The 26182-nt window shown below is 33.9% G+C and overlaps 3 protein-coding genes across 6 annotated transcripts; all 3 read left to right on the top strand.

Annotated features, from left to right (window-relative positions):
• The first annotated feature begins 955 nt into the window (after positions 1–955).
• On the top strand, positions 956–4279 carry LOC132311853 (desmethyl-deoxy-podophyllotoxin synthase-like). The gene is made up of 3 exons (XM_059809987.1): positions 956–1042; positions 2218–3201; positions 3334–4279. The coding sequence occupies exons 2-3, from the start codon at positions 2251–2253 to the stop codon at positions 3952–3954; spliced, it is 1572 nt and encodes a 523-aa protein (XP_059665970.1). The 5' UTR covers positions 956–1042; positions 2218–2250; the 3' UTR covers positions 3955–4279.
• Positions 4280–7113: 2834 nt separating this feature from the next.
• On the top strand, positions 7114–11132 carry LOC132311852 (desmethyl-deoxy-podophyllotoxin synthase-like). The gene is made up of 3 exons (XM_059809986.1): positions 7114–7512; positions 9192–10175; positions 10308–11132. Exons 2-3 carry the CDS (start codon positions 9282–9284, stop codon positions 10926–10928), a joined length of 1515 nt encoding a protein of 504 aa, XP_059665969.1. The 5' UTR covers positions 7114–7512; positions 9192–9281; the 3' UTR covers positions 10929–11132.
• A 3394-nt stretch (positions 11133–14526) lies between these two features.
• LOC132311851 (glutathione S-transferase T2-like) lies at positions 14527–24378 on the top strand. Of its 4 annotated transcripts, none has more exons than XM_059809983.1 (7): positions 14527–14771; positions 15120–15200; positions 20235–20355; positions 20489–20583; positions 22043–22114; positions 22825–23388; positions 23474–24378. In XM_059809983.1, the coding sequence occupies exons 1-7, from the start codon at positions 14748–14750 to the stop codon at positions 24131–24133; spliced, it is 1617 nt and encodes a 538-aa protein (XP_059665966.1). In that variant the 5' UTR covers positions 14527–14747; the 3' UTR covers positions 24134–24378. The 4 variants fall into 4 exon arrangements, with proteins under 4 accessions (XP_059665966.1, XP_059665965.1, XP_059665968.1 ...); XM_059809982.1 differs by having other exon boundaries at positions 20489–20703; XM_059809985.1 differs by lacking the exon at positions 20489–20583.
• The last annotated feature ends 1804 nt before the right edge of the window (positions 24379–26182 follow it).

Here is a 26182-nt window from a genome sequence, read left to right as displayed (position 1 = left end):
AAAAAATTGTACACATATAAGTAGTAACTATACAATATGTCATCTGATAAATTAAAAATATTAGCATAGATAATATTATCCTTGTTGTTGTCAATTTTTTTTTTTTTTAATAAGTTTGTTGTTGGTATTCTTATCATTTTTGTCTCACAATATTTTAGTTTTTTCATACTTCTTATTACTTCCAAGATGGAGTATAATTCTAGATATTTATCTTGTAAAATTTATTTAAGAAAAATGATTGACCAGGAAGGTTAATGTATTTTTATTAAATATGAAATATTAGTGTCACTTTTCCTGTCTCTCTTGAAACATAAGTTTATCTTTGAAAATTTTCACAGAGTTTTGAGAAGATAAAACTTTTTTTAATTTTTTTTGGGGATTAAAATTTTCTATTAATTTTAGGAGTTACAATTTAGATGATTTTTATTTATTTATTTAATGTAAACATACATCCTTTTTTTATCCATGCCCGGGCTCAAACCCCTACCCTCCTCTTTGAGTATATTATCGGTTAAAGACTCTTTGATTGTTACAAGTCAGATTCATTTGTAATATAACAATTTTTTGGGGGTATTAATAAAAAGTTGAAATTTTGGGAGGGGGATTGGCCCTCCTAGCCCAGCCCTCTTTAGATCCAAATTTGTAAAAGGTCCATCTCCTCTATAAAGACAAATGAACGTGTGAATTTCTTGTCAATGTAAAAAAAAAAAAAAAAAAAAATTCTCATATATGGTTTGTTGATTTTTATTTGGTCCAAGTAAAACACACCGAAAATTTCCAAGTCAGAAAAAGCGAAAAGTCTAGACGACTGGACTACACTTTTTAGTTGAAGAAAATCTACCAATTTTTTGGTCAATGATATATGTTCAACAATGCAACGGAAGATGCGGGCAAAGTTCATCTCATCTATAAATTAGAGGGCAAAGTTGTCTGTAAATCACAGGCTTTAATTAAATTGTTCTCTCTGTTTCACTTTTCTAAGTACTGCTTCTCGTTCAACTCGTGCTGTAACTCATTAATTAGAGTTATATCCCCAAGCTCTGTAAGTCTCTCTCTTGCTCTACCTGCACATGCATCCACTTTTTTCAACTAATTTTATTTATTTATTATTATTAGGAAAAAAGAAACCTGTACATGCATCCACTTTTTTCAACTAATTTTATTTATTTATTATTATTAAGAAAGAAGAATGTAAATACTCGCAGCTAAAGGATTTGAAAGACTTGTAATCTTCTTATTTCTTTGCATATTACATGGAAATTGTTTGTTGATGTTTATAGCGTACGCAGGTAGGGATGGCAATGGGGCGGTTTGGGGCGGGTTTTTCATTCCCCATCCCCGCCCCCGTTTAATTTTGGTGCCCACAAAATCGCTCCATAACCGGTTAATTTTTTGCCTCTAAACCCCATAAACGCCCCCGCCCCACTTGCTCCGCCCCATAACCGATTATATTTTTATTTAAACACAATCATAGCGCGCGCGCACACACACACACACACATATATATATATGGAAGTGTTAAGTGTAGGGTTTCCAATATATATAGAGAGAGAGTGTGTGTGAAAGTTAATTTGGTAAATATATTAACATGGTAGGATAAATTAGTAATTTAAAATATTAAACGGGGCGGTTATGGGGCGGGGATCTTAGTCCCCCGCCCCTGCCCCGTAACCGGCCGGTTTTTTTTTTAACCCCCATTCCCACCCTATTTAAGTAAACGGCTCTCCAAACCCGCTTTAAATAGGGCGGGGGCAGGGCGGTTCCCCATCGGATTGGGGATTTTTGCCACCCCTATACGCAAGTCATAATCTGAACCATGTTAAATTTTCATATTTTGTGTGGTGTGTGATTGTTATGACCAATACTAAGAATTGAAGGAGGGAAAATGATTGTGGACTTTAAGTCGTGTAGTCACTTTTCTTTAAGTTATTATTTACATGGTTTTAATTAAGTTTGCTATGGGATTCTATAACAGAACACTCCATGACACAACAAAGTTGAAATCCGTAATTTACAATACTGATAAATTTTATTGAATTACACTCTTGGAAAATGTTTATAATTTGACTAAAAATAATAACAATGAAAGAGATATATCGTGAGAATTGTAATTATGTTGTATATAATATTTTAATAAAGATCCTATATATTGAGTACGAATTCAAAAGCAACTCAATTTAATAAAGAAAACTGACAATGCTAAAGACTATTTTGTAGAACTTCAAGGTTCCACACCAAGCATAAATCTGGATGGAAGGCAATCATACCACCGAGACAAGTGAACTCTCGCACGCACCTCGACAACTGATGATGGAGTTCCCATTCCTTTCCTTCCCAATGATTTTCACATTCCTTCTCTTTCTTTTGTTCATGGTACTCAAAACCATGATCAATTCATCGCCAAAACTGCCTCCTGGGCCGCCGAAGCTACCTCTAATAGGAAACCTTCACCAATTTGTTGGATCTCTACCTCATCGCAGCTTAAGAGATTTGGCCAAGAAATATGGACCTCTGATGCACCTCCGACTTGGACAACTTTCTTTTGTTGTGATTACTTCCACAAAATATGCCAAAGAAGTGATGAAAACACATGACATTGTCTTTGCTAGCAGGCCTTGCAGTCTTGCTACAAATATCATATCTAAGAATGATATTGCATTCGCACCTTATGGGGATCACTGGAGACAACTTCGAAAACTTTGCATACTGGAGCTTCTAAGTGCCAAACGTGTCCAGTCATTCCGACCCATCAGAGAAGAAGCCATCTCAAATTTGATCCAATCTATTTCGACCCACACAACTGGATCTCTGTGCAATCTCACTGAAAAGATTTTCTCCATGACATACAGCATCACTACAAAGACAGCCGTTGGTAAGAAATTTGATGGGCAAGAAGAATTCATAGGGCTTGTGAGGGATACCATACAGTTATCAGGAGGTTTCACTATTGCCGATATCTTTCCTTCAGTTAAACTGCTTGCTTTGATAACTGGGCTGAAGCCTAGAGCTGAAGAGACTCATCGAAAACTTGATAAGGTATTCGATAAGATCATTGATGAACATAAAGCTAGGAAGGTGGCAACACAGAACGGTGATGGTGAAGCTGATCAAGAAGACCTGGTAGATGTTCTTCTAAGAGTTCAGGAGAAGGGTAATCTTGATATCCCTTTAGATATGACAACCGTCAAAGCTGTTATCTTGGTTGGTACATTTACTTTCAATGAATTAAGTCCAAAACCCTATTTACATTTTAAAATTTAGTTTTACACATTTGATCATCTTTAAACACCAATTTCAATATGTAATGCTGGTCCAATTTCAATGCTTTTTCAGGACATGTTCATTGCCGGGGTTGAGACATCATCTACAACTTTAATTTGGGCAATGTCAGAATTGCTGAAAAACCCAAGAGTTATGGAAAAGGCACAAGCTGAGGTGAGACGTGTTTTATGTAAAAAAGGAAATATTCTTAATGAAGATGACCTCCATGACTTGAATTACTTGAGGTTAGTAATCAAAGAAACTCTCAGAATACACATTCCTGGCGCTCTATTACTTCCGAGAGAGAGCAGAGAGAGCTGTGAAATCAATGGATATGAGATACCTGCAAAAACCCAAGTCATTGTTAATGCATGGGCAATTGCTAGAGATCCTGAAAATTGGAGTGATCCAGAGAGCTTTCAGCCAGAGAGATTCCTTAATAGTTCAGTCGATTACAAAGGGACTCATTTTCAATACACACCATTTGGTGCTGGAAGGAGAATATGTCCTGGCATTTCATTCGGGATAGCTAATATTGAACTTCCACTTGCAAATTTATTGTATCATTTTGACTGGAAACTTCCTGATGGAGAGAAGCAAGAAGATTTAGACATGACTGAGGTCTTTGGTGCAGCAGTTGGCAGGAAAAGAGATCTATGTGTGAGTCCTATTCCTTATCATCCTTTAGCTTAAGATATTAAGACAAGAAGGTAGAAAGCATTGGATGGTCATTATTGAATTTCCAGTTATCAGTCTTTAAAGTTAATTATCTTTACATTTATTAATAATGTAATAGTATGTTAGAATAATGTGTATAATCATACAGTAGAAAGATAAAATAAGAACAGATGTTTCTGTGGGTTTTTAGAGATAATTGAATAAAGAGTATGCTTCACTTATTGGCATTTTTACTGCAGAGTTTTAAGGTGCACTACAGAAAAATTGTGCAAAGCATCTGTAAATACTTTTTACGAGTTCCATGAATTAAGGTGGTATATAGTGATTCTTATTTACCGGATTCAAAAGCTTTGTAAATACCCATCTAGCACGTAGTAAATATTTTCTTTGCATGTTGTAAAAAGATTTTACCACATTTTTCACACTGTAAAAGTTTTTTTTTTTACGTCTTCTTGTTGAAAGCATTGGATGGTCACTTTTGAATTTTCAGTTTCTTGTAAGGTGAATTATGTTTACCTTTATTAATAATGTGATAGTATGTTAGGATATGCATAGCCATGCATATTGTTGAATGGAGGACAGGTGTTATGTGGGCTTTTAATGAATAAAAAAGTAAGCTTCACTTATTGGTGATTTTACATCAAAGTTTTGAAGTGTTTTAATCCCAAAAAAATTTGGCTGTTTGATTGACCCCATAAAGTTTGTTGAATTTAAAAAATAGTGTTAGTGGTGTTTGGTGAAGTAAAAACGTACTTTTAATGAACAGGTTTTTAATGAAATTGAGTAGATGCATTTGAAACTCCTATCAGAATTTATGTTCAGTTTCAAATATGATTTATCGACATGATTCATACTCGATTAGCAAAATAAAACAGGAATCTAATTTAGTATAGTATACTTGATTTAAACTGAATTATAAGTAAAATCCGATTCTTTTTAGATTCATACACATGTTCGATTTGAATTTATATATGACGACTCTTTTAAGAGAGATTCATATCATTCATTTCCTTTCTGAATTTGAAATCAAAATTAAAATCCAAACATGTCAAAAAGAAAGGAAAAAAAAAAAAAAAAAGACTTCAAATCACAATAACTATGCAATCAAATATGATCCATTTCAATCTACAACTCTTGCAATTGTAGAGATTTGTCAAGCATTAAATGGTGATCACTTGTCAGTCAGGTGGTGAGCCTGGTGATTACTGAGCCTGGTGATTACTTCCTTATTCAGATATCTTACAACATGAAAAGGATCATAACATGAGATGTACACATGCTTTCCATTGCCCATACAAAACCTCTAACTAAAAATGCAACACCATTGCTCTGAAAGGGCGCGCACACATTTAGGAAAGGGTCTTATTCGTTTTTTGTCCGTGTGACTGTGTGAGACATCGATACTTTACAGACACTCTTCAAATAATATCTAATACTTCATATACGTATTCGTAATTGAAAATTAAATTTTATTATTTTAGACGATTGATTGTTTCAGACTTTTCTAACACAAGTGTTATATACACAAATACATATAGAGTAATATTGTCGGTAATCTTAAAAATAATATGAACATATTCGAATGACAAAGTAATAAAATATATATATATATATATATATATATATATATATATAATATCGACATATTATTACATTTTCAAAATCATGTCCGTATTTATGCTACTTAGCAGTACAATATCGTTACTTCAAATTAATAATATCCATTATTTTGAAATAATGAGTATTGCACCCTCAAAAAAATTTGTCTAGATAGAATCTGAATACCCTCAAAAAATTTGTCGGGATGTTACTTAAAAGAAAATATTATATGGTTTGAAGTTACATCATCTTAATTAGATTAATATATAATTATGTAGTTAAAATTTTGAATAAAGTTAGACTCATGTATTTGCATGTTGACTTGTGATTTATGTATTAAGTAAATGTATCAAATTTATTTAAATATTTACTATGTGATTTTAATACTTGCACATAGATTAGTCGGGGCAAAAACCCCTCTACTTAGGTTATCGAAAAAGAAAAACCAATTCACTTAAAGCAATTACTCCTATTAACTAATTACTCAAATATTGAAAGAAACAGAATCAAATAGAGATTGATTTATTTTGGTTCTTGTTTTTATTTGGATTCTAGTTCTGTTGTAGTCATCGGCAACGGCTCCTACGGATATGGATATGACGCACTCGCAATCAAATTATCAAAATCGTTGATGATTCGATTATGTTTCAGATTGCCTTAGGCTTCTGCAATCGGTCACACCCAGTTCCATCAATTCCCCTTCAATTGATGCAGCATTTGTCGAATAATTTGGTCGCTGGTCTAGGTTTTGTGAATGGACTCGCCAACTGTGGTGATCGGTTTTGTGTGTGTGTTTTGAAGGTGGCAACTGTAGGAAGTGGATATGAGAGAGGGAATTGAGAGAAAGAAGAACAAGCTAGCGGTGGTGATATTTAACTACAGGAATTGGATCACAAAATTGGTGGTGGTGGAATTTGTCTCTACATATGATGCGGGATAGAATAATTTTAAATTTATATATTCAAAGTGAAAGGGTATGGAAGTTATTTTAATATATATTTTTTAAGTTAACTAAGAATCAAAATGGAATCAATGTTATTTTACATGCCAAAAAAAAAAAAAAAAATTGGAATAATTTCAAAAAAAATGAGCTTACATGGTCAAATGCCAAATTCATGAAGTCAAAGTTAATGTTTACAAAAATATGGAACTTATCTTGATTACCAAATTACCCCTAAACTCTCTTGGAAAATAACTATATTACCCTTTTACCAACTTTACTAATTAACCAAAAACCCGGATCATTGGAGAAGCCACCCTGTTCGCCGGCGGCGTCTTCATCCTCACGCCGAAACAGCAACAAAACGTCTATATGTGAAACCGGGCTATACAGTAACTGATGGTCAGGCCTATTGCAATTACATCAAGAAGCTTGGAACGAAGTCCACTAGCTAGGTTAGGTCCCTTGACAGTACTTGATACCAAACTAAGTAATTTGGCATTGATTGCAAGCAAGCAACTATAAATATTGATTCATTAGTAGCCACATCCCTAGATAAAATGGTTGCTGTCTCTGCTACTGCTATACATCCGCCTTAATTATCCATCGCTGATTATTATTCCATTTCATTTTCGTCCACGTGGAAGAAAGAAAGGACTTCTAGCCTCTTCACTTCTCACTCAGTTCACCAGGAATCAATTACATAAGGAAAAAGGCTTGTGGTACGTGCGGTTCAGCAGGTTCAACCAAAAAAATCTTGATATATATGGTGATAGAGTAGAGTAGGTTTTGGCTGAAGGGCACTGTCCCGGCCGATCCCATCTCCACTGCCGCCGGAACCATTCCCCGTACATCTCCTCCGTCGGTTTCGGCCTCCCAATTGATGGGCTTCTAGGTTGGACTTGTGCTACACGCAGCCTGTGGGGATCGAGCTGCCCGGTAATGGGTACCGGCACATGCCGTTCACGGCGTTGTTGCTGCAGCTGGTGAAGAAGGACGAGAAACAGCCAGAAGACTCGATTCAACACTAAAAGGTACGCGCCCCCTCAAAGACAAATCTAAAAATAAAAATAATAAAAATACAAGGAGAAATTTCGATTGGTGCAAGTAAACACTTTGTAAGTTTTAATTACTAGGAATAAAATAAAATAAAAAACACACTTTGTAGGTTTAGAAGTGTTAATACCGTTAGAGTGGGGGAAAAAAAGGTTTATAAGTCTTTACTATGCTTAATTGAAGAAAATCTTTTTAAGTTGAACATTTTGTTGAAAAATAGAAATATAAAGACAAATTTTTTATTTTGATTTGTAGTTGGTGCATGTAAAGACATAATAAGTTTATAAAGGTTAATACTGGTTAAGAAAAAAAAAAAAAAAAAAAAAAAAAATCCCTCCATTTAATAAAAAGTGTCATGTTTATGAGTTATGATTCTCTAAATATGATAATTTTTATGAGGAATAATACAAAAACAAATTTTGTATATCTTTATTATTTTTATTTGGTCCAAGTAAAGACTCCGTAAGTTTACAAGTCGAAAAAGAAAGAAAATGAAAAAAAAGTCTGGACGACTGGACTACACTTAATTGAAGAAAATATTTGTAAGTGGTTCAACAATGCAACGTAAGATATGACGCGGGCAAAGTTTGTCTCATCTATAAATTAGAGGGCAAAGTTCTCTGTAATTCACAGGCTTTATTTAATTTGTTCTCTCTGTTTCGCTTTTCAAGTACGGTTTCTCGTTCAACTCGAGCTGTAACTCATTAATTAGATTTATATCTATCCCCAAGCTCTGTAAGTCTCTCTCTTGCTCTACCTGGACATGCATCCACCTTTTTCAACTAATTTTATTTATTTACTATTATTATGAAAAAAGAAAGTAAATACTCTCAGCTAAAGGATTTGAAAGACTTGTAATCTTCTTATTTCTTTGCATAGTGTTTGTTGATGTTTATAGTGTATTCTTTGCATAGTAAGTGGAAATTGTTTGTTGATATTTATAATGTACGTAAGTCATAATCTAAATCACATTAAATCTTTATGTTTTGTGTGATGTGTGATTGTTACGTATAACTCTTCACGAATGGATATGTACAACTCTTCCCGAATAGATGTGTATATTCAAAAGACTTGTAAAATGACCCTCTCCTCCGTTTTCTCCTTAATTTGCATCCACCATTTTGTCGCTATAGAAATAAATTATATTTTCACACGTAACTAGAAGTCAATGAAGTTTCTGAATGCAATGAAAGGTTTCAAAAGACTTTTTAAATCATCTTCTACCCCATTATTATAGTACTATATTATGTCTTATATTGAAGAAACAAGCTAGTGGATATGAAATACCAATAGACTCTCGGTATAAACTCTTCTCGTGCCTGTGTTTTTTCTTAAACTTTCAACAAAAAATAAACAAAAAAAATTATAAATATAAATACAAATTAAAAAGGTTTTTCGATCTTATTTGAAAAGTAGATATGTTAAAAATATCTGCAAGTCAATAAAGAATCTTGTCAAAAGGTCTGATTCACCTGCTCATAAATCCTTCATTTGTAACATGTATCTAAATGTCTTTGTTGATTCAAAGCTAAACATTCACATATTTAAATGAGGCAAATATGGGACCAACTTAAAGCATCTTTATTCAAGAAACAAAGAAACCATTTATGCATACAAGCTAGAAAAGATGACTGACAATGCTAAGACTTTTTTGCAGAACTTCAAGGTTCCACACCAAGCATAAATCTGATGGAAGGGCCATCATACCACTGAGACAAGTGAACTCTCGAATGCAGCTTAACAATTGATGATGGAGTTCCCATTCCTCTCCTTCCCAATGATTTTCACATTCCTTCTCTTTCTGTTCATGGTACTCAAAACCATCATGATCAGTTCATCGCCAAAACTGCCTCCTGGGCCGCCAAAGCTACCTCTAATAGGAAACCTTCACCAATTTGTTGGATCTCTACCCCATCGCGACCTAAGAGATTTGGCCAAGAAATATGGACCTCTGATGCACCTCCGACTTGGACAACTTTCTTTTGTTGTGATTACCTCAGCAGAATATGCCAAAGAAGTGATGAAAACACATGACATTGTCTTTGCTAACAGGCCTTATTCTCTTGCTACAGATATCATATCTAAGAAGGACATTGCCTTCGCACCTTATGGGGATTATTGGAGACAACTTCGAAAACTTTGCATACTGGAGCTTCTAAGTGCCAAACGTGTCCAATCATTCCGACCCATCAGGGAAGAAGCCGTCTCGAATTTGATCCAATCTATTTCGACCCATGCAGCTGGATCTTTGTGCAATCTCACTGAAAAGATTTTCTCCGTGACATATAACATCACTACAAAGACGGCTGTTGGTAAGAAATTCGATGGGCAAGAAGAATTCATAGGACTTCTAAGGGATACCATACAGTTATCAGGAGGTTTCACTGTTGCCGATCTATTTCCTTCTATTAAACTGCTTGCTTTGATAACTGGGCTGAAGCCTAGAGCTGAAGAGACTCATCGAAAACTTGATAAGGTATTTGATAAGATCATTGATGAACATAAAGCTAGGAAGGTGGCAACACAAAACGGTGATGGTAAAGCTGATCAAAAAGACCTGGTAGATGTTCTTCTAAGAGTTCAGGAGAAGGGTAACTTTGATATTCCCTTAGATATGACAACCGTCAAAGCTGTTATCTTGGTTAGTACATTTACTTTCAATGAATTAAGTCCAAAACCTTATTTACATTCTAAAATTTAGTTTTATACATTTGATCATCTTCAAACACCAATTTCAATATGTAATGGTGGTCCAATTTCAATGCTTTTTTAGGACATGTTCATTGCCGGGGTTGAGACATCATCTACAACTTTAAATTGGGCAATGTCAGAATTGCTAAAAAATCCAAGAGTTATGGAAAAGGCACAAGCTGAGGTGAGACGTGTTTTATGTAAAAAGGGAAATATTCTTAATGAAGATGACCTCCATGACTTGAATTATTTGAGGTTAGTTATCAAAGAAATTCTCAGAATACACACTCCTGCCGCTCTATTACTTCCGAGAGAGAGTAGAGAGAGCTGTGAAATCAATGGATATGAGATACCTGCAAAAACCCAAGTCATTGTTAATGCATGGGCAATTGCTAGAGATCCTGAAAATTGGAGTGATCCAGAGAGCTTTCAGCCAGAGAGATTTCTTGACAGTTCAGTCGATTACAAGGGGACTCATTTTCAATACACACCATTTGGTGCTGGAAGGAGAATGTGTCCTGGCATTTCATTCGGGATAGCTAATATTGAACTTCCACTTGCAAATTTATTGTATCATTTTGACTGGAAGCTTCCTGATGGAGAGAAGCAAGAAGATTTAGACATGACTGAGGTCTTTGGTGCAGTAGTTGGCAGGAAAAAAGATCTATGTGTGAGTCATATTCCTTATTATCCTTTAGCTTAAGATATTAAGACAAGAAGGTAGAAAGCATTGGATGATCACTATTGAATTTCCAATTATCACCTGTAAGATTAATTATGTTTATATCTATTAATAATGTAATAGTATGTTAGAATAATGTGTATAATCATACTGTAGAAAAATAAAATAAGAACGGATGTTTTGTGGGTTTTTAGAGATAATTGAATAAAGAGTATGCTTCACTTATTGGCGTTTTTACTGCAGAGTTTTAAGGTACACTACAGAAAAATTGTGCAAAACATCTGTAAATACTTTTTACGAGTTCCATGAATCAAGGTGGTAAATAGTGATTCTTATTTACCGGATTCAAAAGCTTTGTAAATACCCATCTAGCAATTCGTAAATATTTTCTCTGCATGTTGTAAAAAGATTTTACCACATTTTGCACGCTATGTAAAAGTTTTTTTTTTTTTTTTTTTTTTTTTTTTTTTTACGTCTTCTTGTTGAAAACATTGGATGGTCACTTTTGAATTTTCAGTTTCTTGTAAGGTGAATTATGTTTACCTTTATTAATAATGTGATAGTATGTTAGGATATGTATAGCCATGCTGAATGGAGGACATATGTTATGTGGGCTTTTAATGAATAAAAAGTAGGCTTCACTTATTGGTGATTTTACATCAAAGTTTTGAAGTGTTTTAATTTCAAAAAAAATTTGGCTGTTTGATTGACCCCATAAAGTTCGTTGAATTTAAAAAATAGTGTTAGTAGTGTTTGGTGAAGTAAAAACATACTTTAGGATTAGAGAGCTGGGCTTTCTGGCAGCTCAAAACAGGCTTTTGGCCCCAAAAAAATCCTTTCCTAAAAAATTTGTGTGTTTGGCGGAGATATTGAAACGGGCTTCCAGAAAAAACCAATCGCTTAAAAATCCGTTTAGTGAAAGCTAGTAAAATCTGCTTTTCCAACAACTTCTCGGGATACAAGATCATTTTAAGTAACAAACACAAAACTTCCTATTTTGTCCTGTGTATTTTGTTCCTTTATAGATGATTAACTTTATTGAAATTATTTCTTAATTTAATTACAATTCAAGTTTCTCTTTCATGTTTCTATCCATGGATCATGGATGCCTGCTCAGAGATGAAATATAAATATGTGAACAAAATTCCTGTGTCATTTTCAATATAATAGATTATATTATTATTATTATTATTATTATATATAAGTTCATAAATATCTAAGAGAATGTTTGTATTTGTGGAGGATTTATGAAACTCCTTTTTCTTCAACTGGTATAGACAATCGTCATCTACGCTAAGCAAATTTGGTCACATGCCCTTTTGAAAGGTAGAAATGCTTTGGAATTTTGATGTGTACTAAGAAATGATATATATATATATACTTACACGAGTAGTGATCTCTTGCTTCCCATAGAGTAAGAAAATTCTTTCGCACTTTTTATAGTGACCATTAATCTAATGGTTATATTCTAAATTCACTTATATGCTTTCCTTTTAATACAAAATCAGTATCACTATTTCTAGTTTTCAAATTTAATATTTACCAATACCATAAATTATAATAATAAAAGGTAAGTTCTAAAAAAATAAAATAAAAATCTATTCACCTCTAGAAATCACGTCTCACCACTAATCAGAATTTTGTTTTCTTAAAAAATTTGCAAGTGTTAGAGAATTGCATTCATAACTTAATAGTTGATACTAAAGTTGGACATTGCCTATTTGTTTGAGTGTAAAAAAGAAATTAAAAATTACATTATTAACATACAAAACATCGACTAAAAAATAATAAATTTTTGTTTCATCTTTCTTGTTAATTTTGTTTTATTTTATTCCAGATTCTAACTAGTTATAAAAACATCCCAATTACTCATATGTCATAATAAGTCGGCACAATATCTTTTTTCTAGTTCTACTATAATAACAAAAATTTATTAACGTAATGAGGAGATTCACAACAAAAAATGTTATTATTCTATTAAATTTCATATTTCCTTTTTAAATTAGTTGTTTTTTCATAGTGTTTTCTTTAATATTGCTATTATTATGCTATTATTATACTATCATTATATTTTTTTTTCACTCTCATCATTTTTTTTTGTAAGCAAAAAAGGTATGAAAGTCTGTGTAAAGTAACAACAAAGACATCAAATAAAACAAGAATTTCAGATTAGTGGTAGTGAGACGTTCCAGAGGTGAAACGATTTTTATTTTTAGTTGTTTGGTAATTACTACCTTTTATTGTTGTAATTAGTGGTATTGGTAAATTTTAAATTTAAAAACAAAGTGGGTTTGTAGGGAAAGTGCGGAAAAATTTTCTTGCTCCATAAGGGCAAGAGATCATTACTCATATATATACACACATATATGAACCCATTGTGCCATTCAATTACATACAACCATTTTTATTATATTTTAATTGAATAATTTTACTTGAATACATGGAACATGTTTAGGTCATGGATAATGTTGGCAATTGAAAATTGTTCTAATTATCTCAAAAACTTTTAAAAATTCATTCACCAAACATCTTTTCATGACCGAAAGACATTTTAAACGAACAGAAATTTTCGAAAATAACACCACGAAGAACGCTATAGAGGTCCTGCGAACCGTTTGAATTTATATATGATGACTCTTTTAAGAGTGATTCATATCATTTCCTTTTCTAAATTTGAAATCAAAATTAAAATCCAAACATGTCAAAAATAAAAAATACAAAAAAAACTTCAAATCACAATAACTAGGCAATCAAATATGATGTATTTCAATCTATAACTCTTGCAGTTGTAGAGATTTGTCAAGCATTAAATGGTGATCACTTGTCTGTCAGGTGGTGAGCCTGGTGATTACTTCCTTCTTCAGATATCTTACAATATGAAAAGGATCATATCAATTGTACACATGCTTTCCATTGCCTTTACAAAACCGCTAAATAAAAATGCAACGCCATTGCTCTGAAAGCGCAAACACATTTAAGGAAGGAGTTGTAATCGTTTTGTGTTCGTGTTTACATACATTCCTTGAATACATATATGATACTTCATATACGTATTTACAATTGAAAATTAAATTTTATTATTTTAGACATTTGATCCATAGTTTTATATTTTTTTACACAAGTCTTATCTACATAAATACACGTAGAGTAATATTGTCAATAATCTTAAAAATAATATAAATACATTCGAATGACAAAAGAATAAAATATATATATATATATATATATCATTACAATAACAACATAATTTCATTTCAAAATCATGTTCGTAGTTATGCTACCAAGCAGTACAATATCGTTACTTCAAATTAGTAATATCCGTTATTTTGAAATAATGAGTATTGCACCCTCAAAAAAATCTTTCTAGATAGCATCTGAATACCCCTCACACTAACTAATGTCGGGTTATTACTTTAAAGAAAATATTAAGCAATTTGAAATTATATCATCTTAATTAGATTAATCAATAATTATTACATAATTAAACAGTAAAAAATTTGAATAAAATTAGACTCATTTGTTTAGATGTTGACCTGTGATTTACATAGCAAGTAAATGTGTGAAATTTATTTAAATATTTAAATATGTGTTTGACTTGCGATTGACCTTAATACTAGACTATGTAAGACTAATAACATCATGGGCAAGACGGAGTGAGTGACACCTTCTCATCGCTGTATTCGATCTCTCTACATTTCTTTCCTCCATCTCGATTCATCTAAAACCCTAAATTTTCACAACAAATCTACACGCAGATTTCTACCTAGTTAGTTCCAACTGTGAATTACTTTCTGAAATTTCAATCTCGACGGCATCAATTCTGTTACCACACCCAATGCGATGGTGGTCTGCAAATGCCCCAAGGTACTCTCTCTCTCTACACACACACGCTTGTTTTGTGTATTCATAGATCACTTAGTTATTAGCTCGCAATTTGATTTCTCTATGACCTTATGGTTTGTACAGTCAAGAGAGTTTAGATCGAATACAAATTCTAAGCGGTCTCTGAATTTGTTCATTTAAAGGTTTTAATAGCTAGAAATGTCCGTATTTGAGTGATTGAAGTTGTTAATGGAAGTTAATATGAAGTGTCCGTATTTGTGTTACTTAAATTTGAAATTGGGAGTTCTTATTAAGAGTTAATGCTTTGAATTTATTTCTTTATGATTCTTAAATCTGAAGACTAATTTATGTGGAGGTTTTGGGTCTCAGGCAACCAAGTTACACTGTTTCGTACACAAGATCCCTGTTTGTGGAGAATGCATATGTTTCCCGGAGCACCAAATATGCACGGTATGACATTTAATTCTACGTTTTTTGATTTTTGTCTTCTATTTCATATGCTAACATCTGGAAGATGAACTTATTGCAATTGGTCAAATTGTATATGATGAGTAACTTCTTGATTGACAATTTTTTTTCTCTGTCACTCAACGGTTTTTGTTCCATCTGGGTTTGAGGCAATTTTTTATATTTTATTTTATTTTATTATGTTTGGGCCTACTTGAGTGCAATGCCTTGTTACTCCTATCAATGTTTACATGCAATTTCTGGTCATATTTTTTGTTTTGAATACTTTTGGTTGAGTTTTTTTGTTTCAAACTTTGCATTTATTGTTTCACAATATGTTTGAATGCAAATGCTGATGATTTTCTTTTTCTTGGTAAGATAAAAATGTTGATTCTTTTCTAATTACTTGTTAATATACTAATTTGGGGTACATGAAAGAATAATTAAGTTTGGATCATTAACGTTATTTGCTGAGTTTTATTTTTATATTAAGGAAAGTGTTAGACTATAGATGAACTTAAAGAATTTGAGAAACCTCTTGTAAATAATGATGATTAAGACCCCTTTCTATGTCAGTAAAGACTGACTAATTTTGATTTGACTCTCTCTATCTCTCTCTAATCTTGTCAAAAATATTTACTCCTTAGATAGTTTGAAATTTCAAGCATGGTTTGCTGAGCAGTGGATTTTTGTAAATATTTTTATTTTTAAATGCAACTGTCCTTTTAAGCCAGGGTTGCTTTAGTGTCATTGTAATGATAACAGATCCAAGCCAAGCTTATGATCTGTTACAAAAGAATCTGAGTTGCTTAATTTTTTAAATGACTTCACGTTGTTATGAAAACGGAGCAGGGAGAGAGGGAGAAAAGAAATGGATAGAGAGAGTGAGGGAGAAGAGAAAATGGAGAGAGTATAGAGCGAAAAAGACTGTAAAGAGAGTTAATCGGGTCAAAAGAATTGATCCGAATCAGTTATGTTCTGGTAGATTGTGAGCCATTGGCATTATAGGTTGCTAAAAGGATATGTTGGTCATTAGGTAAAATATAAGTCACGTGCAATGCGTATGTGTACATTTTTGCTTCTTCTCTAACCGCATACAAACAACTAGAGGGTAATTGCAACGTTTTGAGAAACTTTAGGATTTTCTACAGAAATTAATAGTACCTGGAAAAAATGATAATCATGGGTTTTTTTTTTTTAAATATATATATATATATATATTTTTGTATTTTTACCCTAGATTTAAACCATCAACACAGTGACTAGTCTCTATAATTACATGGATGCTTTTCAGAAAATTGAGAAACTCATGGTAGTAAATCCATCTCCATAATGAGATTTTAATGGGAATAGACTCATGGTAGTAAATCCATCTCCATAATGAGATTTTAATGGGAATAGATCCATTTCCATCCCTGAAATGTAATGGGATAGATCCATCTCCTAATGATCGAATTCATCACAAGATTGACTAGTCCTTGCTGGTAATTGCATAGGTTCTCTTTAGAAGATTGAAAGGAGTGCTTTAAGGACTATATGCTCTTCCCAAGGGGTCTTTATTTGGAATGAATCGATCTTTGATACATGGCAAGGTGTTATAGAAATGCGGGAAATCCAGTGGGAGATTTTGTTCAAATTGGATTTTGAGAAGGCAAATGACCATGAGGATTGTGTGTTCTGAATAGGGAAATTTTTGGGTTGCGTTGGTGGTCTTGGATTAGGATATGCTTGTTTTTTGTGAAATTTGTGCTATTGTTTATGGTGAGCATAGAGGTTGGTTTAGGGCTTCTAGATGCTTTCAGGAAACACATATTTCTCTGTTTGTGGTTATTTATGTTCTTTCTTAGTAGGCTTTACTCTGCAGTTGAAATTGTGGATGTGATTGAGGGTTTTGTCATTGGTAACTGGTAAGAACAGAGAACTTTTTTCTCTTATTAGGTTATACCTTTTTGCTCCCATAATATATATTTTTTTTGATAAATTTTTACTCCCATAATATATGAAACATCATCTCAATAAAATGCATGAGGTGAAATGTTACAAAAAGGCACTTACTGGAAAAAAGAAATATTAAGAAGGCATCATCAGTGAACGGTGTACTGCCTAGGGCCCTAGGTAGAATGTCAAGAAGGGAAGATGGGAAACAAACTGAACCTTCACAAAGTGTCTGCTTCACAAATCACGACTTGAATCCGCATTTTCACACTCATCAGCTCGAGCTTTTACCATTGGATGAAGCAACAACCCCTGCTAGTAAAATATTAATTTAAAAAAGGGTTAAAATCATTAAACCCCCTTCTTGTTTGTTAAAACTTCATTTAACCCCCTATAAAATTAAATAACCCCCTCAACATTAATAATCTATCACGGTGCTCCCTTTATGTGACAGAGCCGTTAAGTGAGTGTTAAATGACTAAATTGACCTCCATATTTTATTATTATCGTAAGACTCAAAATGTTTACTATGAAAATGACGATTATACCCTTATATATAGGATTGTATATGTGTATACACACATGTAAATACATCCTCTTCTTCAACCTTTCTTTCTTTTGCTTATCCTTATCCTCTTTTTTTAGTGTTATCTATTTATTCTTTCGATTTTCTTAGTATCTAATCTTCCTTTTTATTCCATCTTTATTTTTAACATAATTTGTTCACGTGGAATCATTTTTTGCCGCCGGATTTTTGAATCATTCCTTGCTGCCGTTCCTATCCGTGCTTGCCGGTAAGAGCATCACCGCCGAGGACATCCTTGTTGTGTCACCACTAAGTTCATCTCTGTTGTCGCCAGACATCACCGCTGTTCCTCGCTGCTCATTGTGCTTGCCAGTAAGCTCGCCGTCGCCGAGAACCTCCATCATAGCCGCGTCCTTGCTCGGTTCATCTTTGCCCGCCGGTGGGTTCTTCATTGCTCATGACCGTTTCAACTCATCGCCGTCGTGCAACGCTGCAGGTCCATCGCCGTCTTCCCTCTTCCCCACCATTCCTAGCTCTCTGCTAACCATGCTCGCCACTGCTGCATATCTTCAATTAAAGTTACCCATATCACCACGGCTTCATAATATGAAAATGGGTCTGTAAAGTGACCCATATCTTCAATTACACTAATGGATGATTCCAACCTATAATAACACCAGTTTACAAACCCATCTCTTCAATTAAAATAATGAATGACCCATATATATTCAAACGATGAGAATGATTTTAGGCTTCTATGTTTGCTATGTTACAATGGAAGAATCAGATGAAGAATTGGGTTTGCAAATTGCAAGTGAGGCACATGATAATTGAATGGGGTTTAAGAGGGCAGTTTGGTCAATGCATGATTATGAGGGTAAATTGGTCAATAAATAATTAAATGGTTGCACATGACTCTCACGTGCTTTTCTCCCGTTAATTTCAGACTGCAAACTAACGGAATGGGGTGATGTGATACATCTTTGAAAAATTAAAGGGGGAATATGATAGTTTTTGTAGATGAGGGGCTTAGTTGATAGCTTTGGCAAACAAGAGGGGGGTTTTATGATTTTAACCCTTTAAAAAAAATATGCCCCATCATCCACCACTCTGAGTTTGAGGGGAACTTTTTTAACTCAATAAATTGTAAGTTTGAGAAAACTGGAAGTGAGAGAGCATATAGGGGCAAGGAAGACTTGCATATTGTAAGACTATATATTTAGCACGGTGAATAAAAAATTTTAGTGATGATTTTCATGTGTTTTTGTGTGCGTGTGCATGCTCATGCCACAGTGCTTGTGTTGTCCCTCAGTCAGGTTCTCAATAAATAATGGTAAGGTGACATTTTAATTTTACAAAATTTTTGTTTTGCCACATCATCCAATACTTCCGAATTTGAAGGTAACTTGCTGAACTGAGAGAGAGAGAGAGATCTTGTCTTGACAAGGAGCACATGCACAGCACAAGACAATATCTCTAGCTTTTCGTCATAAACTATGTTCATGTGTTTTTGTGAGTGTCAGTATGCTCCTGCCAGAGTTGTGCTTGTGTTCTCTCTATTAACTCAGCAGCATGTACAAATGATTCTGTTGTTGCTTAGTCATTTTATCAATACCATGGAGGCATGGAGTGAATCTGCATAAATGGGTGGTCTAGAGAATTTAGGTTTACTAGCCTGTTCACAGTTCCTCTTGAGTTCTGAGATTGATGTCATTCAGATGCAACTATGGTGATGTTTATGTCATTTGTCTGATGTAACTATTTCTAACGGTTATGATTTGGTTTCCATGTATTTTTATTCTGTGGACTCGCACTGTGTAAGTATCTCAAGAATGGTGTGTTTGGTTTAGATATTTGGAAAGTGTTTGGTTTCATTTTGAAAAACTGATTTTCATTTTGCTTTTATTTCCAGATTTATTAAAATGGAAATGGTAAATAGTTTGAAAAGAAAGTCAGTTTCAAATTTTTATTTTTTGGACCCGGTTGCCCGCTTTACAGGAATTTTTTTTTTTCAAATCAGTTATTACTACTGGTGTATAGTCTTTTCAGATTTTCTGTTTATGATCAAGAACTAAATGTGACGACCCTTGAAGACATCATATCTTTTTGTTAGTGATTTCCTTTTGGCATTGTAACATTGATTATTAACTTTTACATTTTTCCTTTTTTGTTCTTTTTTGGTGTTTTCTTTGTTGGGTCCGTTTGCACTTCAAGCTTCTCTTACTTATTTGGTAGGATTTCCTAGAAAGACATTAGAACTGGTTACTTAACCAACAGGCCAGTGGCCTAGCGGTACCAAGTTCCTACTTCTCAAAGGGAGGTCAGGGGCTTTGAGTCTCCATGAAGGCATGTGTGTGTGAGTACCAATTAGGAAAGAAAAAAACACTGGTTACTTATGTATGGCTATTTTCACTTTTTCATAGGATTATCTGTATTATTTTCTTGATAAGATATCTGTATCGTGTGTGCACGCATACACTGTATTTGAAGTTTAACTTTATCAAATGATATCTTGTTGGCCAGATAGGATTTTGATCTATTTGAGTGATGCTTACTTAAATTGTCAAATGTCGTAGGTTCGTACTTCATTAGAATGGGTCATAGCTGGAGAGTATGATTGGCCTCCTAAATGCTGCCACTGTCATGCTGTGCTTAAAGAGGAGTCTGATTCTCAAACTACTCGATTGGGTTGCTTGCGTATGTGATTCTGTGATATATATTTAAAATTCCTAAATGCAATTTTATTTATTTATATTTTTAATGTTTTTTAAAAATGAAATCCTGTTGAAGTCACACTGCAAAACTCACATTTCCTTTTTGCTCATTTTAGATATTATACATACGAATTGCTTAGTCTCACATGTTAAAAGTTTTCCGCCACACACTGCGCCAGCTGGATATGTGTGTCCTGACTGTAGCACTTCGGTAAGATTTATTTCAAGAAGTTATAAACAGTGTCACATCTATAATTGGTTTCTTTTGATTAACACCTGTCAGGATGTTGTAGTTCTCAGTCCTCAACAGTGTTTCAGATTTCGAATTAAGGTATACATAAACACATCTTGGTTTTCGCAAATTACTGTTAGCAAATGACGATTTCTCAATTTGATTAGTGATTGTGCTGAACGGGGCTTTAAAAAAAAAAAAATAATAAAAAAACTCAGAAAACGTAAGCATGCACTAAACTGCTTTATGTTACTGGAGCACAATTTGCTAGTGACAGATACAGAGAAGATGTGATCAGTTTATGAGTTAAGGTTTAACTTGAAGTGTTGTTTTTGTGCAAGGCTTGTGTATAGAATATAAGGATTACTCAATAACTGTTATTTGGAGTTCTAGGGATTGGTAGAAAGAAACAACAGTCATAGTCTTGTGTACTTACTTCCTAGAACATTATGCTTTTGGACTTCATATTGGTGAGTTACTGAGTTATTTTTATTAAAGATTGTGGTCCAAGAGCTTTAATTTTAGGAACTTTGAATAATGAGACGAGAATAGCAGGAGTAGGAGCCTATGATAAGTTCTGTGCATAAGTAGCTGAGTAAAATGTCTAGTGTTCTACACATTAGCAATGAGGAAGTGGTTATTTTTTCTTGTAAATTAGGATTTCTGTTGTTTTTTCATGGAAGATCTGAAGGAAACAATTGCTTTCTCCCCTCTCCCACCCCCAAACCACCAAAAGGAAAGAAAAACAAAACGGAACTTTTTTGCTTGTGAAACAAATGGAGTTTTTTCAGATAGCTTGACTTTTGCTCTAATCAATTAAGATGGTTTTAGCACTGTGGAATATAAAGAGAGTGCTAACTCTCTATGGAATATAAAGATAGTATTGAGTCCTGCAACTTAGAGGTGGAACTTGGCTTGGATTGGTTTTCCTGGTTTTGAGCCTGAGCCTAGTCATGACTCATGAACTGGTTCACAATTCCAAGAACCAAAATGACATTGAACTTCTCGATCCTACAAACAACTAATGTTAGAGTGAGTTCCTCTGTTCTGTTTGGGATGGTTTACATTTGGTCTAACTTATTGATAATATATGCAGAACAAGGTCAAATCTAACTTGATCCTGGCATTCAAAATGCTTAATCCTGGAACGCTTCAGTATGCATGACTTAGGCCTCATTATCCTTATTTAACTTAATGGATGAATTCAAACCACTTATTGCAATCAACGAATCAATAGTAGAGAAGAACTAAGGAAGTCATCTTAAATTGTGATTGGTTTCAGTGACCTCAATTCTTTTTGACATCTACTAGGAAAATCAAAATCCTTTGGAATATGCATCAGCAGATTACTCGTTGAGATTGTGGTGTTGATTTAGAAGTGCTTTGGTTGTGTTTGTTGCTTTGAGTGGTTTGTTTTAATGGTGCTTTGTTGTTGTAGATATGGCCTCCAAAAATTGTCAAAGATTCAGGATCCCATCTTCATTCAAAGCTGAAGGAGGCAATTATGCTGGTAATTCTGATGCTTTGCTCTAAACTTATTGCAATGAATTTGTTACTCTATTAACACTATTTGACTTTTTTTTTTTCTTTCCTTAAATGATCTTTTTCCATCAAACCGCACAAGTTTCACCGCATATAATAAATAAGATATTACAAATCGTCTCTATTAGTGGTCTTATTTTTGGAAGTTGTGCTCCTTATACTGTGCTAATATCATTATGAGGTGATATTTCCCATCGTCTTTGATGGATGAATAAAAACAGGAAAGAATGGGATCTTTTGTCTTTTTCCCATTTTCCTCAATGGTATAAATGAGGTGACTTTGGAAGTACTTTCATCTGTAAATATATGAGAATTCATTATGAGAGGAATTTAGATATTGAGGAGACATAATCTAAAGATGGTACTCTGATAGAAGTGTATACAAAGAAAGCGTTTTGGGCATGTTTGTAGCCAAAGTTATTTTGTCCAACCTATAAGGTCCTATATGTGGTGCGGATTATAATGCAACAGAGAGACTAAAGTAAATGAATCAGGCCAAGCAAGCTTTTGGCTATTACACCCCACGCCACGTAGATTGATACAAGGGCTGCAAAGAACCAGGTGAAGGGATGCCTGGCATTGTGTTTATGTATAATTCATGAGAGCTAGAGTCGATGGTCTTGATAATTAATCTTCCTGTGACATTATATGTTGCGTCTCCATGTTGCTGTCGTGCAGACTGGTCTCGAGAAGAACTTATTCGGAAACCATCCAGTTTCGTTGCCAGCAACAGAATCCCGTGGTCCTCCTCCTCCTCTTGCCTCAGATCCACTGATGCATGCATCTGCAACTGGAGGGAGAGAGCCTAATGCAAACTTGCCATCTTCAGTAGCTAAAGATTCTGAAGGTTACTCGGCTGCAGCTGGAACAGGGCCTACTAATTCTTCATTCACAGATATTGTGGAGATAGATGGTCCTAAATCGGCAAGTCCATCCCTGTCTAATCATCAACCTTCTCAATCCCAACGTCCCTCGAGGCAAAATAAGCTCAATTGGTCCAGAGAAGAAGATGAAGCATTATGCAATGCATGGATGATGATTGGGAAAGATCCAGTCATGGGGTCAACGTATTGGGAACGAATCCAAATTAATTTTCAAAGCCAACCGGGGGGCACGACAGCAAGAAATAGCAGTGGTTTGATGAACCGTTTTTCCTACCTTCATCCACTAGTAAACAAATTTTGTGGATGCTACAAAACCATCCAAGACACTCCGAGCAGTCGCTTCAACGCTGAAGATCTAGTAAGTTTATTACTTTGTAAATATTTTTAATTTCTTAATTTTAATTGAGAATCTGACTGATTCAATTATTGTTTATTTTTTATAGATCCAAACTGCTAAAGAACTGTATAAAAAACAAGTAGGTGTCGATTTTAAGTTGGATCACTGTTGGTATATTCTTCGGAATTCGGCAAAATGGCATAACCATTGCAACGCCCAACAAGAGAAACAAAAGCCAAATCAACAAACAAGGAAGAGAGACGTTGTTGATCTCGATAGTAATGAGCTTGGAAATTCCTCTGAATCGGTTTCAACAACACCAGGTTCATTTCAGAACAATCCATCTACTCCATCAACTCCTGGAGTATCAACTCCAGCTTCAGCAAACCTTGGTGATGATGACCCACCGGCCGGTGCTCAAGGTTCGCATGACTTACCACGACCCCTTGGACAAAAAGCAGCGAAGAAGGGTAAAGATTTTAAAGAACAAGACCGCATGGTAAACGAAGTAGGACTCGAAGGAGAGCGATGGAAAATCCAAGCCAAAATCGAAATTAGCTTGGCGCAAGAACGTACTAAACAGCTGGAGATAGAATCAAGAGAGAGGATGGCTAAATATGAGAATGAAAGAGTTCAAATGGAGTTTGAAAGAGATATGATGCGTCAAGATCCAAATAAGGCTCCGACAAAAGAAGCAAAAGCATGGATCATTGCACACCAAAAGGCGATCTTGAATAAATTCAATCAAGGAGGTGCTCATATGTAATATGTAATATATATAAATTTTGGCGGGAAAATTCCCGGGAAATCTGACCACTCTCCATAATCTAACTGTTAGTTTCTTTGTAAAGCAACTACGTCTCTGGTAGTCTTCCAAGTAGGAGAAAGCGGGAAATCTAACTGCTCTCTGTCACAGTGGATTTAATATTTATGGTCTTTGGATACATCATTGGTAAGAGTCCAACAAATTGCCATTTGATCTATGTAGTAATTTTCAAATTTTTATTTGTTCGTTGTGGTCTATCTACCATATCTTTGACTAGTATTTGCAATTTTTATTGTTATTTGCTTGTAGGCGTTAGATCTCTTGGTTTTTTTTTAGATCTCTTGTAGCTCTCTTGTTTTTTCATCTAGGCTTCGTTTGGATGGATGGATTAGAAAGGAAAGGAAAGGAAAAGGAAAGGAAAGGAAAAGAAAAGTGACTTTTGTGTTTTAAGTTACCCTCAAGGAGAGAAGAAAGACTGAAGAGATTTGGAAAAATATTACAATTTAAGGAGAGAAGAAAGTATTGAAGAGATTTGGAAAAATATTACAATTCAACGTACAATATTTATTTATTTATTTTTTTTTTAGAACACGTATATCGGTCTCACAATACATGTATTATTGAAGTCAAGAGTGTGGTTGAAAAGCGAGACTTCAACATATTAACAACCCACGTATTATTCAAGTCAGGAGTGTGATTCGAAAGTGAAACTTCAACATACAACATTTAGTCTCAAGTATTTAGTTCTTGTGTATATAAAATTTAACATTCAATCAATGATAACTTTTTTTTTTTTTTTTTTTTTTAGAAGTTTCTTTTTTTTTTTTTTTAGAAGTTTCCTATCATGAGTATATTATTGGTACAAAAATATTTCTTTATTAGGTTGCATAATTTTTATTACTTTTTCATGTTATAAATTCTTTTAACCAAATTACAATATTGATCATTGAGCATAGAATTGGTTGCAGCTATCTTTACAATTTTCATACTAATTACTGAGGAAATTCTCTTCTATTTTCACTTGGTCACAACACACACCTTATAAATTGTCTATTACGACATTATGACTTCTCATCCTTTTTTTTTTGGAACTTACACACACTATCTCCACTGAAGTTCAAACCCCTGACTTCCCTTTAAGAAGTAGGAATCTTGTACCGCTAGGCCACATGCCTGTTGGTACTTCTCATCCCCTTTTTGAGAAAGAATAGGTTATTGTTATTTTTACGAATTTCATATAAAAAATAGGTTATCATTGTCTTTACGATTTTCATATCCTCTATTTTCACCTCAATCACAACACACATTTTACACATTGCCCATTAGAAAATTTTTAAGGAATGATAGGTTGTTGCTATCTTCATGGTTTTTATACTGATTACCAAGAAAATTCTTTTCCAAGTTCACTGTGTCACAAATCACAATACACAGTTTACAAATTGTCCACTACCAAAGTCCAGCTCCTTGATCCTTTTTTAAAAAGAAGAGGTTACACTAATGGAATAATGATCTATTGGCCACGTGATAGTGTTTTACTCTTCACAAATAAAGATCTAATCCTAGTTGGCTCAAGAGTGAAATTAAACCCTGGACCATCCAATTCTTAACCACTAATTCCTAAACGTTTATTATTTAAGAACTACATATTATTGCAGAAAAATCAAAATAGATTTGTGGTTTTTATTTTTTGATTTTTTATTTTTTTGTGGTGTTTATAAATAAAGTTTAGTAGTCCAAAGCTAATAGACCCACGTGCAGCCCTAACGCATGTGACCAAGTGATTATTGTCTTTACTAGTACCATTTTAGAGCGATGCATGATTAAGCCCAATGAACCTATTACCACTTCAACCAAAGCCCAAAGACAAGTAACTGATGAATTCACAGAGAGAACATTTAGTTATCTTTCTCTTAAAAATAAAATAAAATAAAATTAAAACAAACCAAAAAAAAAAAACAGCCAAAGTGTCTCAAATGGATGCATATTGAATTTGATGATCATTCTTATAGTTTTTGAAATTTTAATTATGTTGTATTATGAAATTGACTG

This window comes from Cornus florida, unplaced genomic scaffold (genome assembly GCF_030987335.1).
Source record: "Cornus florida cultivar Cherokee Brave unplaced genomic scaffold, ASM3098733v1 CherokeeBrave_3.0.0_Hap2_Chr06, whole genome shotgun sequence".
NCBI classification, from domain to species: domain Eukaryota; kingdom Viridiplantae; phylum Streptophyta; class Magnoliopsida; order Cornales; family Cornaceae; genus Cornus; species Cornus florida.
This window is presented reverse-complemented; position numbering and strand designations above follow the sequence as displayed.